Source organism: Gobio gobio, assembly GCF_949357685.1.
Source record: "Gobio gobio genome assembly, chromosome: 3".
Classification (NCBI taxonomy): domain Eukaryota; kingdom Metazoa; phylum Chordata; class Actinopteri; order Cypriniformes; family Gobionidae; genus Gobio; species Gobio gobio.
The window spans coordinates 37115478-37130407 of record NC_137099.1 but is presented as its reverse complement, the minus strand read 5'-3'; the positions used below and the strand labels follow the sequence as shown (position 1 = coordinate 37130407).

Genomic DNA, 14930 nt, shown 5'->3' with positions numbered 1-14930 from the left:
GATCTTAGGCCGCCCTGGCAATTTATATAGGCTACCACTGACCTGGTGTCTGTTCGGATCACGACATGGTGGTGCTTTATGTACGGAAGGAAATAGCGTCCTAGCAATAGCGTGACCGCTTTCATCTCTAGACAGTTTATGTGTGAAGGCTCTTTTCCGAATCTGACCAGAGACCGGAGACTGGCCTGCCCTCGTGAAGGGCTCCCCAACCTAGGTTGGATGCATCTGTCGAGATAACTTTCCACTTCGTAACAGTGCCCAAACTCACACCCGTCTGATACCAGACGGGATTTTTCCAAGGAACCAGAGCCAATACGCAGCTGTGGTCTATCTTGATTTGTAATCGGCCCGAGAGTCATGAGTGAGCTGGAACGCGGCAATTCAGCCAGCGCTGGAGAGGGCGCATGTGTAACAGACCTAGTCTGAGGACTGGCGCTGCCGAGGCCATGAGACCCAACATCCTCTAAAAGTGTTTGAGAGGAGTGTATACACTGGACCTGAGGGAAACCGCTCAGTTCCGAACAGAGAGCGCGTGCTGTGACGTCAGTCGCGCGTTCATCTGTAGTGAGTCTAACACTGTTCCCAGAAACGAAACGTTCTGTGTGCGAGAGACAATGAGCTCTTTGCCACATTGATTCTGAGGCCCAAGCATTTCAAATGGTTGAGAAGCCAAGATCTGTGGTTTAATAACTGTATCTCTGACTGAGCTAATATGAGCCAGTCAAGATAGTCGAGAATTCTCATTCCCCGAAGCCTCAGCGGGGTTAACACCGCTTCCATGCACTTCGTAAACGTGCGGGGAGCCAGAGATAGACCAAAGGGTAGCACCCTGTATTGGTAAACTTTCCCCTCGAAGGCGAATCTCAAGAATGGCCTGTGATGAGGGGCTATTTGGATGTGGAAATATGCATCCTCTAGATCTACAGTGAAGAACCAATCTCCCAGGTGAATGTGCGCAAGGATTTGTTTCATTTTCAACATTTTGAACGGGCGCTTCATAAGGGCCTTGTTCGGATGTCTGAGATCTAGAATGGCCTGAGACCACCGTCCTTTTTTGGTACAAGGAAGTAGCGACTGTAAAAGCCTGACTCGCTCTGTGAGGGGTGCACGGTTTCCACCGCTCCCTTTATTAACAGTTTTGATATTTCGATTTGAAGCACGTGACTCATGTCGCTTTGCTCCGTGGTCTGCAAGCTAACTGTAGCGAGTAACCTTGTTTTATTATGTTCAACACCCATGTCGAAATGCCGGAAATAGCCTGCCAGGCCTCGGCCTGCGAAGCCAGGGGTTGAATTAATTTGTGGGGCGGGTCACTGAGTAACAGGGACCTGTTAGCCCGGTTGCATTGTGCTAGTGGCACTGTGAGAGGCGGCGTGCACTGAATGACGGCGCACGCTTCATTTGGGTCGCCGTGGAAGTGGCGCTTACCAAGGAGATTGTGTTTGTGTACAGGAGAGCATGTTTGCTCACAGGCTCGTAGACTGTGGGAATAATGTTTCCAGCCGCCTGGGTGCAGGGAGCTGGGGAACATAGGGAAGTGCTTGAGTGTAGGGGTACAATTTTGATGTTGGCACACTGCCTACAGATGAACTCGTAACACTGTGTAGGATAATGTTACTTTTTGTTATGGCATTTTACGACACCGTTATGCTCTAGACGGAGAGCGCATGTTATGACGTAGGACGCGCTCTAGTCGCGCTGTGGAGAGAGCGCGTGCGCTGCCATAAGGCAGTTTTACAACTCCCTTGGCAGCAAGCGCGCGCTGCAGCGTGAACGGCTGTGACGTAAGAGCGTTCTCTATATATCCAGCAGCCTGAGTTCGCTTGTCTACTCTAGCATTCTTTGTCCAAGGCCATTATCAGAGCGGCAGGAGCGAGAGAAGAAGAGTAGAAAGGAGGAAGAGTGAGGAGAGCTTAGGCTTGAGTTCACTCGTCTTCTGTCCGCGGCGCTAATCAGCGCGGCGGAAGCGAGAGAAGAGGAGAGCTCCGTATGTCCGCGGCGCCATTAGCGCGGCAGGGGTATAACATTCTCTGCCCGCCGCGCTGATAGCGAGAGAAGAGGAGAGCTCCATATGTCCGCGGCGCCATTAGCGTGGCGGGAGTATAACATTCCCTGTCCGCGGCGCTTATCAGCGTGACGGAAGGGAGAGAAGAAGAGACCTCCATATGTCCACGGTGCTAACAGCAGGCGGCTGAAGGCGGAGACCAGGTTGGAATCCGGTGTCCTCAGGGCTGCAGGGAAATTCAGCAGCCCCTTGTGGCGGGAATATTAGAGTCTCGCCATAGGTTCCTGCAGCTGCAGCGGCACAGCCAATCAGCACGCAGCTGCTTCCTGCTGAGAGCTGTGCAGCTGCACTGCGTTTTACATGGTATTTTTAGGATAAAAATTTGCTTCAAAATCCCGCGGAAAGGAAATTCCCCCATAGCGTTTAGCAAAACGCAGCGTTTAGCAAAACGCAATACGAGAGTACTCTCGAAAGGGAACTAAGAATCATGTCAGTAAGCAACAATTTCAATCATGATTGCATAGAATAAGGATAATACTCAAGAAATAACTCCAAATGCATTAAGTGAATGAATATAAATACTAAGCAAGAGTGAAAAAAAGTGTTGCATATTCATGCCTTCCATTCTTCAGATATGAAAATGTTGTACCTGAAATGTATATTTTTTTATGATGCAAAAAGGGAAACAAAACGGCTTATCAAATGTGTAGGTTGAATATCACTGTATCTTATATTTTTTTCAGTGTTTCTTGTCCAGAAAAAACTACATGTTGATGGTTAAATATCTTATTTTTTTCACACCTTAATACATCTTTCCCTTCATTAGGTGTTATTAGTTGTACCAAATTCACCAGCTGACCATGCTTAATTATATATTATATAATTATTATATAATTAGATACAATGTTACGTCGCCCTCGCTCTCTCTCCGGTACGTTTACTGGTCTCTAGCACCGACGCTGCTACTCTGCATTGTGTTATGTGTGTTCGTGGATGGTGGTAGAGGGAGAGGACGCGGACACAAAGGGGTTCGGTATCGTGGCTTGACAATTTGTTCCACAGCATCTATAGAGTTGATCAAATGAACTGAAGTTAAGTTTTAAGTGCACATGCAATTCAACAGCAAGCTCTCACTGCTTAATATTATCCTACACCGCCTTGCATTAGCCACCATCCATCAATCGAGTTCAAAAGAAAGAACAAAACATTTTGACTTTCCCTATTATTCTGCATATAGGTCTTTAAGCAGTAAAGTCACAAGCAGTAAGCAGTTTAAAACAGAAATTATATATATGAATTCAACTTTAGTGAGAAAACAACAAAGATATTTTCCATTTCCATTTCCACTTCTGTTAGAATGGCTTACCTATAGAGTTGATCAAATGAACTGAAGAACATATCAACACTATGGTAAATCAAGAGGCTCAAAAAGCGCTAAAGTTACTCAAATCTGTAATAACGCAACAGCGTTATAGCGGCCTCTTGAGGATGACACAATACACTGCCTTACATTACATAATTAGATCTGAGGAGCTGGTGATACAGCATTGCGATCTTCCCAACCCTTGCTCCTACTGTCACAATAAAGACAAAAACAACTTGATAAACATCTCAATGACCATGCTAACACTACTGTGGGATGTAAAATAAAAGATGTAAGGAACCTGCTCTCACTTACTATTGATGGAGCCCCCTAGTTGCTTTCTGAGAGGGCAAATGGAGGCGGGCATTGAGCTGTGTTTTCTCAGCCGTCAATTGCTGACATTTTAAGAATTTCTCCAATTTTGTTTGTGGCTGAAGCTTTTTATGTACCTTAAATTGTCAATGAACCAACAACTAAAAGAGAAAAGATCTTACTCTTTTATATTAGAACAGCCCCTCCATTTCCATTTGTCCAATGCTGAAAAAAGGGCATTGTCAGCATAAATCATCTCACAACTGTACAACTGTAACCATGCATGGTTCGATAAGAAGGAGAACGAAACACTGTATCTTGGATCGGTGCTATGGGGACGTGATCAACGTGACAGGTGTCTGGAGTATGTGTGCCAAAACCAGGGACGTCGTTAGGCCTATTTTAGGGGGGCTGAAGTTACCCCAAAATGTTCCTAAGCCCCCCTAAATGATAATAAGAACAACAATAACAATTTTATTTATCAATAACCGTATCCTCATTCATATTTAGACGCAACAAATGATATATATCCAGCTACAAAAAAAATTGCAGAAAAGTCGGAAGTTGGACAGAAGTACAAAGAGTTGTTGTGCTATCAAGATGATGCACCGCGTCTCGTTGCATTGGTGTGAACTGTGGCAGCTTTCAGAGCGTTGCAGACCGGAGCGCTACTGCAAGTAACTGGAGGATTCATCTCGTGTTGTTACCAAGGTTATAAACGAAAACGAACGAAAAAACGAAAACTAGGTGGGTTGTCGTTTACTGAAATAAAAATAAAAACGAGGCATTACAACAAAAAAAAGATAACTAACCAAAACTGTAATCTGTGTTTGGCAAAACTAAAATAAAATTACAGATTAAATGCCCCCCCCCCCCCCCCCCCCCCCCACACACACACACACACCGGTGTCTCCATGAGAACGAGTGTTCGACGTTGAAAGCTAGTTCTCGAAAGGTTGGTATCTTGTGAACACCTTTACACAATCACACATTAAAAAGTGGTATTGAAATATTTTTAATTCAGAATATTTAGATTAGATTAGATTAGATTCAACTTTATTGTCATTACACAAGTACAAGTACAAGGCAACGAAATGCAGTTTAGGTCTAACCAGAAGTGCAATAGCAGCAAGTGCAGGATATACAATAGATGCGTAAGTGCAGGACATGGATATGTACTGAATATGTATAAATATGTATAAATAGAGAGACGTTATTACTATAAACAGAACTGAATTTACAGGTGAATATGTACAGTGAATAAATATACAGATGGCTATTACTATAAACAGAATTTACAGGTGAATATGTACTATGAATACAATATACAGATGGCTATTACTATAAACAGAATTTTACAGATAGAGGTATACAATAATATGTTAGGCTAATATGAGGAATAGCAGTGGATTAGGGTAGTGCAATAAATTATGGACAGAGCTATCCGGAAAAAAAAGTGTAAAGTGCAGTGGAAAGTGGTTGCATATTACATTTAGAAGTACAGTGCAAAAATGCAAATGTAAACATTGGTACTATAAATACAGTCGGCAGTGCAAATGAGCATAATCCAGTTAAGATATGGCAGTGCAAGATGCATATGTAAACAGTTGTTACTGTGATAAACAGTCGGTAGTGCAAATAACAAAGTGAAGGAAGATGTGAGGTAGGAGAGTTATCAGTTTATGAGGGAAGTGGATCAACGGGGGTTTGAGTTCAATAAAGAGACAGCTCTGGGGAAAAAACTGTTCTTTAGTCTGCTGGTCCTGGTCCGGTGGATCCTGAAACGCCTGCCGGAGGGCAGGAGAGAAAACAGTCTGTGGGCTGGGTGAGAGGAGTCCTTGAGGATGCTGCGAGCTCGATGCAGGCAGCGTTTCCTCAGGATGTGCTCGATGGCAGGCAGTGGAGTCCCTGTGATGCGCTGGGCAGTTTTCACCACCCGCTGCAGTGCCTTGCGCTCCGCAACAGAGCAGCTCCCATACCACACTGCCACACAGTTGGTCAGGATGCTTTCTATTGCGCAGCGATAGAAGTTCACCAGGATAGCCGAGGAGAGCTGATTCTTCCTCAGTGTCCTCAGGAAGAAGAGGCGCTGGTGAGCCTTCTTGACCAGGCTGGAGGTGTTGGTCGTCCACGACATGTCCGCCGAGATGTGGATCCCCAGGAACTTGAAACTGGAGACACGCTCAACAGCCATTCCATTGATGTGGATGGTGTCGTGTGTGCCTCTTGACTCTTTCCTGAAGTCCACGATGAGCTCCTTCGTTTTGGTGGTGTTGAGGAGCAGGTTATTATCAGCGCACCATGTGGCCAGGTGCTGGATCTCTTCCCTGTAGGCAGTCTCATCGTTGTTGCTGATGAGCCCGATCACCGTAGTGTCGTCCGCAAACTTGAAGATAGAATTAGATCCATACACAGGCTTGCAGTCGGCGGTGAAGAGGGAGTAGAGAAACGGGCTTAGCACACAGCCCTGTGGTACACCAGTGTTGAGTGTGATGGATGTGGAGCAGGTGAATCCTGAACGAACATTCTGGGGTCTGTCAGTTAGGAAGTCCAAAATCCAGTTACACATTGAAGTGTTGATGCCCAGGTCTCCAAGTTTGGCTATTAACTTGGATGGGATGACAGTGTTGAATGCGGAGCTGAAGTCAACAAACAGCATGCGTGCATACGTGTTCTTATGGTCCAGATGGGTGAGCACAGAGTGCAGTGCCATGGAAACGGCATCCTCTGTGCTCCTATTGCTGCGGTAGGCAAACTGGTGTGAGTCCAATGTGGATGGTAGAGAGTCTTTTAGGTGTTCCAGGACCAGCCGCTCAAAGCACTTCATGACGATGGGTGTGAGTGCTACAGGGCGGTAGTCATTAGGGCACCTCGGGTTAGAGTGTTTTGGCACTGGCACAATGGAAGTGCGTTTAAAGCATGAAGGTACAGCTGCTTGGGCAAGAGACAGGTTGAAAATGTCTGTAAAAACTCCAGCGAGCTGCTCCGCACATGCTCTGAGCACACGTCCAGGGATGTTGTCTGGTCCAGCAGCCTTGTGTGCGCTGATCTGGCTCAGTGCCTTGCAGACATCTGTGGAGGAGAGTGTGATTGGTGGGTGGTCAGCTGAGGGTTTGAGCTTGGTGGCAGTTTCTCTGTTGTCTCTTTCAAAACGAGCACAAAAGTAATTTAGCTCGTTCAGGAAGTTGACATCAGTGGCTGCGGGGGTGGAGTGGGTGGGTTTGTAGTCACTGATAGCCTGAATGCCCTGCCACATGCGTCGAGGGTCAGAGTTGGAAAAGTGACCCTCTATCTTTAGCTTGTAGCAGTGCTTGGCCTTTTTGATGCCCCTCTTCAGGTTTGCCCTGGACGTACTGTAGGCTTGTGCATCACCTGATCTGAAGGCAGTATTGCGTGACTTCAGCAGGAGTCGAACTTCCCTGTTCATCCAAGGCTTCTGATTAGGGTATGTGGTGATCTGTTTCTGGGTTGTAACACTGTCGATGGTGGTATTGATATGATCCAATACAGAGGAAGTGAATGAGTCAATGTCCGTGTGAGCGCCACTGGTGGCTTGAGAAGCAAACATACTCCAGTCTGTGTTTAGAAACCTTTCCTGGAGTGTGGAGTCTGCCCCCGCAGGCCACACCTTGATGGTCTTTACTGATGGCTTCACACGGTTGATGAGGGGTGAATATTTGGGTGATAGAAACAAAGAGAGGTGGTCTGACTGTCCCAGGTGGGGGAGGGGTGTCGCAACGTAAGCTCCAGCCATGTTTGTATATACATGGTCTAAGGTTTTGTTTCCTCTGGTGTGGCAGGAAACATGCTGGTGAAACTTGGGTAGCACTGACTTTAGGTTTGAATGATTAAAGTCACCTGCAACAATAAACGCAGCTTCCGGGTGATCAGTCTGTTGTTTACTGATGGCTGCGTGAAGTTCTTTCATAGCAAGCTTGATATCAGCATCCGGGGGAATATAGGCTGCAGTGATAATAGTGGAGGTGAACTCCCGCGGTAGATAAAACGGTCTACATTTAACCATGAGAAACTCCAGGTTAGCTGAACAATGACTCCCAACAATAGCAGAGTTTGTGCACCAAGCTTTGTTGATATAAATGCACAATCCACCCCCTCTGCTCTTCCCGGAGCCATCTAGTGTTCTATCCGCCCGGAGTGTGTGGCGTCCCGCTAGCTCAATAGCGGTGTCCGGTATTCCGCTGTTTAACCAGGTTTCAGTGAAGATTAGGACGTTACAGTTCAAAAGTTTCTTACTGTGTGTAATGCTGAGTCGAATCTCCTCCATTTTGTTCACTAGCGATCGTACATTGGCAAGGAAAATGCTGGGTAAAGAGAGCCGGTAAGGAGTTAGCCTTAGCTTAGCTCTTAGACCTCCACGCTTACCCCGCCTTAGTTTACGATCACAGCGCCGCCTTCTAGCACTTCCGCCCGGCCGGGCAGAGCGCATCGCCTCGGGCGTCCTAGCGATCTCAGGAAGGAGTTGAAGATTGTCCATAAAACTGTCGGAAATTCGCAAACCAATATCCAAAAGCTCACAACGGGTGTACGATGTAAAAGCACAACTGTTCTGTACGAACAGACCCGAGATGAACATGAAAAATACCGCAAAATTGCAGAATCTGGAGAGACGCTGAGCCTCGCGATCTACTCGCGCCGCCATCTTGGTCGTAGCTATATAATTTTATAATTTTGTCAGTGTGTTAATGTCGACGCGAGAAGCGATTGCTACTTTAGAAAGTTAACTAGTCGCAAGTTTGTGGTAAAATACACTTGGGTTGTTGATGTCAAAACACTATATAAGCTGTGATTCAAATATTAAATAATGTTATGTCATTAGGCTATTGTATAGGGTAAATTTAGTATAGGGTGTGTATAGGTATTGTATAGGTTTAGCTCAATTTAGGATTAGCTGTATATTTGTATTTTAGCTCAAAAATGGGTTGAATACATGCGGTTCTGTGTAATTAAATAGCATTCTGTGGACAACTTATCTTATATAAAGAGGAATTAGATATAGTATTACTTTATCATATTTACATGAGCAGACATATAGCATTTAAGTCATTGCTGATAGTAACTCATCAGGAGCAAAGTCTGGCCTAAGTAAATTCCCCAATCAGCTTTGATGTGTCTAAATGCTAACATTACAGTAACTTTTCTTTAACAGGGTAGAAATGGAAGAAGAGGATATGTCTTTCACGTTTTACTTGTTAACATCTTGGTTTCTTGACTGTTGTTGACAAGTGTAGCTCTAGATGTGAGTGCAAAGATTTTGCAAACGCAAGTTACAAATACCCTGGGGGGGGGGGGGGGGGGGGCTATTGGAAGACCCCTGTCTTCCAATCCTAGTGACGTCCCTGGCCAAAACAACAATTTAATTGGTACGAGCCAGCTCGATCTGCGATCCCCATAACTTAAGTCTCTGCTATGCCTTAGCTACCTCAAGGCCCAAGCTGTGGGGCACAGAAACACATTACACACAGGTTGAGTGTGTTCACAGGTGCCAAAAACCTGTGACACGGAGGCACACACTTCCTGAAACGCTTGTGCGGCAAGCAGGGTGAGGCAGAGAGCCATGGGAACGGAGTGAGGCCGGTAGCGCGAGTGCTAATGAGCATCACCTGCACACCACACCGGAATCGAGTATTACGGAGAAGCTCTGGAGCGATAAAAGGAAGAGCAATGACAGTGAAGGACAATTATGTGGTAACACTTTACAATAATGTCTCATTTGTTAACATTAGTTAATGTATTTCATTTCATTTATTTATTTATTTAAACAGGGACAGTGTAAAATATACATTAAACCTTAAAAAGGAGTATTAACTAACATGAACTAACCACGAGCAGTACGTTTGTTACTGTATTTGTTCATCTTTGTTAACATTCGTTAATAAAAATACAGCTGTTCATGGTTTGTTGTTGTTAGTTCACAGTGCATTAACTAATGTTAACAAGATTTTAATAATGTTTTAGTAAATGTTGAAATTAACATTAACAAAGATTAATAAATGCTTTAAAAGTGCAGTTCATTATTAATTCATGTTAACTAATGTAGTTGTAGAGGTTCGGGTAAGGAAGGCAAGGAAGGGGACACAGGGGTCGGCTGAACTACTGACGTTTTTATTAATAAACTCAAGGTCGTTTCGTGTTCGCACTAGAGTGCACTTTTAACTCATAACATTCGTTGTCAACTCATAACATCCGTCGTCAACACTTCCGGGTTGCGTCCATCCGGGAACTCAATGCACGTCAGTAGTTCCTCCTCTCTCTCTCCGTCCTCCGTTTCTCCATGGCTCTTATACTCTCCCCGCGCCCATTACTGGAATGAGAGACAGGTGTAGGTGGTTTGTGTCTAACCCACTCACTTACCGCTCGTCTCCCGCCTTTCTCTCCTGCTGCAAACCTCGCTGAACCACGCCCCCTCTGCCACATACCCCCACCGCCCGTCTCAGGCCGGGGAGCCATCCGGCCTGCGGCCCCCCCCCCATTCCTGGAGAGGAAGTCAGCCACCGCCATCTGAACACCCGGCCTGTGGATCACCTTGAACTTAAATGGCTGAAGAGCTAGATACCAACGGGTGATCCGCGCGTTGGTATCCTTCATGCGGTGGAGCCACTGCAGCGGGGCATGGTCCGAACAGAGGGTGAACTCCCGCCCCAGGAGATAATAGCGGAGGGTGAGAACGGCCCACCTGATCGCCAGGCACTCTTTCTCAATGGTGCTGTACTTAGCCTCTCTCTTAGAGAGCTTGCGGCTAATGTACAGCACCGGCCGCTCCCCCCCCTCCATCTCCTGGGACAGGACCGCGCCCAACCCCCTGTCCGACGCGTCGGTCTGCAACAAAAAAGGGAGAGAAAAGTCAGGAGAGTGTAATAACGGCCCGCCACATAGAGCAGCCTTTACCTGAGTGAAGGCCTGCTGACACAGCTCCGTCCATTGGACCGTATCTGGCACCTCCTTTTTAGTAAGGTCAGTCAGAGGGCTAGTGAGGTCCGAATAATTGGGAATAAAGCGTCTGTAATATCCCGCCAGCCCCAGGAACTGCCTTACCTCCTTTTTGGTCTTGGGGCGCGGGCAGGTCGCAATCGCAGCAGTCTTATCAATTTGGGGACGCACCTGTCCATGCCCCAAGTGGAAGCCCAGATACCTCACTTCCACACGCCCAATCGCACACTTCTTTGGATTGGCCGTGAGCCCCGCCCCTCTCAGCGACCTCAGGACGGCCCTCAAATGCTGCATATGCCGCTGCCAATCATTACTAAAAATGATGATATCATCTAGATAGGCAGCCGCATATGCCGCATGGGGCCGTAGAATCCGGTCCATGAGACGCTGAAAAGTGGCGGGTGCCCCGAACAATCCAAAAGGAAGGGTGACAAATTGGTGTAACCCAAACGGCGTTGTGAAAGCAGTCTTTTCTTTGGACAATGGAGACAAGGGGATCTGCCAATAGCCCTTTGTTAAGTCCAATGTCGAATAAAAACGAGCCGTGCCTAGCCGATCTAACAGCTCGTCAACCCGAGGCATTGGATACGCGTCGAATTTCGACACAGCATTCACCTTGCGGTAATCTACGCAGAACCGGACGGAGCCGTCTGTTTTCGGAACTAAAACTATCGGGCTGGCCCAGTCACTGTTAGATTCCTCGATTACTCCCATGTCTAACATCGCGCTCAATTCGTCCTGAACCACCTTTTTTTTATGTTCAGGTAAACGATACGGCCGACTGCGAACTACCACGCCCGGCTCGGTCTCAATGTGGTGCTGAATGAGGTTCGTACGGCCCGGTAGAGGCGAAAACACGTCGGCGAACTCCGCCTGCAATGTTGTTAAATCAATGAGTTGGGCCGGTGAGAGGTGATCTCCCCCTGGGGCCAGAGCGAAGGATTGCGGTTTGATGTTCGCCTCTGGGCCGAGATCATCCTCTCCGCTAACCACCGACGCCAACATCACTGATTCGGCCTCATTCCATTTTTTTAGGAGATTGAGGTGATATACTTGACGCGCCCCTCCTCTATCGGACCGTATAACCTCATAATCAAGATCCCCGACTTGTCGTGCGACCTCAAACGGCCCCTGCCACTTAGCCATTAATTTAGAGCTAGACGTTGGGAGTAATACGAGTACTTTCTCTCCCGGTGAAAATTTGCGCAGCCTCGTTCCCCTGTTATACAGCCGGCTTTGGCGATCCTGGGCTTGTAACAAATTCTCCCGTGATAGCCGCCCCAACGTGTGGAGTTTTGTTCTCAAGTCCAGCACATATTGAATTTCGTTTTTGCCTTGAGAAGGTCCCTCCTCCCAAGCCTCTCGCAGGACATCCAGTACCCCTCGAGGCTGGCGTCCATAGAGGAGCTCAAAGGGGGAAAACCCCGTGGAGGCTTGTGGGACTTCCCGCACAGCGAATAAGAGGGGTTCTAACCACTTGTCCCAATTTTTGGCGTCATCCTGCACGAACTTCCGGATCATGGATTTAAGCGTGCGATTAAAGCGTTCGACCAAACCGTCTGTTTGTGGGTGATAGACGCTAGTTCGAATCGATTTAACGCCCAATAACCCGTACAGTTCGCGTAACGTCCGTGACATAAACGCCGTGCCTTGATCGGTGAGGATTTCCTTTGGAACCCCCACCCGGGAGATAAGACGGAATAGCGCGTCCGCAACACTCTTCGCTGAAATGGTGCGGAGGGCTATTGCCTCCGGATACCGCGTTGCATAGTCCACTATGACTAATGCAAAGCGGTGTCCTCGTGCGGATCGCTCTAATGGCCCGATGAGGTCCATCGCAATTCTCTCGAAGGGGACCTGCATTAATGGAAGGGGGCGCAAAGGCGCTTTTGGGGCGGCCAGGGGATTCACTAACTGACATTCCGGACACGCCGCGCACCACCTGCGCACATTGTCATGAATGCCTGGCCAGAAAAATCGGGTCATGAGACGATTCAGTGTAGCCGCCTGTCCCAAATGTCCCGCCATAGGATTCGTATGAGCCGCGTGGAAAAGCATTTCCCTGCGGCTCTTCGGAACTAATAATTGGGTCGTATCTATTTTTGTCTGAGCGTCTTGGGTCACTCGATACAACCGATCTTTTATAATGGCAAAATACGGATAGGAGAGCGGGCGAGCGGGTGGGAGAGCCTGGCCATCGATGGAACGGACCTGCTGAAATGCGTGTTTTAGCGTCTCATCCTGGGACTGCTCCAGAGGAAAGTCATCCCGGTCCGAGAGAATTAGTCTCTCGATCCCGGTCGGTTCCTCTGAGGCAGCAGCCCTGGGTCCTGGCTCAGTCTCACCCAGCTGGACTCGCGCCCCCTCCTCCCGTGCCTTTTTTCCCCAAGAAGCATCCACCCTTAAAGCCCCCAATAAAACCGGAAAAGCGGGCCAATTCGTCCCCAAAATTAGTGGATGCCGGAGGTGGGGACTAACCGCCACCTCAACTCTATGCTTTTTCCCCCGAAACTGAATAGAGATTGGGACCACCGGATATTCCACCACATCCCCGTGCACACACCGCACCTTAACCACGCGGCTTGTATCCAATGCCCCCGATTGAATTAGGCTTTGATGGATGGAGGTTTGGTTGCAACCTGAATCCACCAAGGCCTGATAAGTACCCCCCTCGATACTCACAGGTATTTGGTACTCGCCCGCCTGACCGGGGGTGACCTGGGGACCGTCCGGGACCCGGACCATCAGCCCCACCTCCATCACCGGGCACCGATCGATAAAATGGTCCGGGTCGCCGCAACGCCAACAGGCCAGCCCAGACCTACCCGCCGCTCCGGTGGCGGGGAGTGGGCTGGAGACTGGGCGCGGAGAGAGCGGAGCAACGGAAGGACTGTCGCCTCCGCCCGTCGTAGGCCCCGCCCCCCTAGGCGGGAACCTGGAGGACCCGAAGTAACCTTGTCCCCGGCTCCGGGGCGGGGCCCGAGGAGGTACTGGTGGTCTCGACCTAGGCAGAGGGACAGGGCGAGAGAGAGAGGGGGAGGGAAGAGAGAGAGGGAGAGAGTTAGTGGTGGTAATGTCGCCGACCCCTGGGCACGCCACCATGTGGTCCTCCGCCAGATCGATGGCCGAGTCCAGCGACGTGGGTCGGTGGCACTGAACCCATTCGGCCGTCTTCTTGGGCAGCCGAGCGATGAACTGTTCGAGTACCACCAGATCGATAACTTGGTCCACGTCGCTTTCCTCGGCCCGGAGCCATTTGCGGCACGAGTCCCGGAGCTGTTGGGCCAACGCGAAGGGCCGGCTCGCATCGCCCCTGTCCAGAGACCGGAAGTGCTGGCGGTGTTGTTCGGGCGAGCGGCCGACCCGCTGGACAATGGCCCGCTTCAGATCGTCGAAAACGAGGAGGTTCGCGACGGGAAGTTGGTGGGCAGCCACCTGAGCTTCTCCAGACAATAACGGAATTAGGCGCATCGGCCATTGCTCACGGGGCCACCGGCCGGCTTCCGCGGATCTTTGGAACAGTTCCAGGAAGACCTCCGGGTCATCTTGCGGTCCCATCTTGTGCAGCGGGACAGTCAGCGGGACGGTGGACTGCTCGGTGGCTCCGTCGCGAACCTCCGTCCAGCTCCGGAACGTCTCGCGGTCCTCCTGCTGGGCTTGGATGATCGCCTGGAAGCGGCGTTCTTGATCCGCACGCAGGTCCAGCAGGGCTTGATGTTGTTCGCGATGTAGGACCGCGAGGGACGTGATGACATCCGCAAATGGCGAAGAGGACGGTTGTGCCTGCATGGCGGCGGCGTGGGTCCTTCTTCCTCCCGGGTTCCGGCACCAGTGTAGAGGTTCGGGTAAGGAAGGCAAGGAAGGGGACACAGGGGTCGGCTGAACTACTGACGTTTTTATTAATAAACTCAAGGTCGTTTCGTGTTCGCACTAGAGTGCACTTTTAACTCATAACATTCGTTGTCAACTCATAACATCCGTCGTCAACACTTCCGGGTTGCGTCCATCCGGGAACTCAATGCACGTCAGTAGTTCCTCCTCTCTCTCTCCGTCCTCCGTTTCTCCATGGCTCTTATACTCTCCCCGCGCCCATTACTGGAATGAGAGACAGGTGTAGGTGGTTTGTGTCTAACCCACTCACTTACCGCTCGTCTCCCGCCTTTCTCTCCTGCTGCAAACCTCGCTGAACCACGCCCCCTCTGCCACAGTAGTTAACTAATGTTAACTAATGAAACCTTATTGTAAAGTGTTACCATTTATGTTGTGTTTTATTATGTTTATACTTTACTTTCATTTTGTTGT

General features: G+C 48.8%; 1 protein-coding gene across 1 annotated transcript; it reads right to left on the bottom strand.

Annotated features, from left to right (window-relative positions):
- Nucleotides 1–9823: 9823 nt before the first annotated feature.
- LOC307123107 (uncharacterized protein) lies at nucleotides 9824–14675 on the bottom strand. The gene is made up of 2 exons (XM_079811498.1): nucleotides 13311–14675; nucleotides 9824–10002 (listed from the first exon to the last, which is right to left on the bottom strand). Exons 1-2 carry the CDS (start codon nucleotides 14415–14417, stop codon nucleotides 10000–10002), a joined length of 1110 nt encoding a protein of 369 aa, XP_079667624.1. The 5' UTR covers nucleotides 14418–14675; the 3' UTR covers nucleotides 9824–9999.
- Nucleotides 14676–14930: the final 255 nt, after the last annotated feature.

What these genes read in the sequence shown, in the direction of transcription:
- LOC307123107 (XM_079811498.1), bottom strand. Translation starts at nt 14,417, where the DNA reads ATGCAGGCACAACCGTCCTCTTCGCCATTTGCGGATGTCATCACGTCC.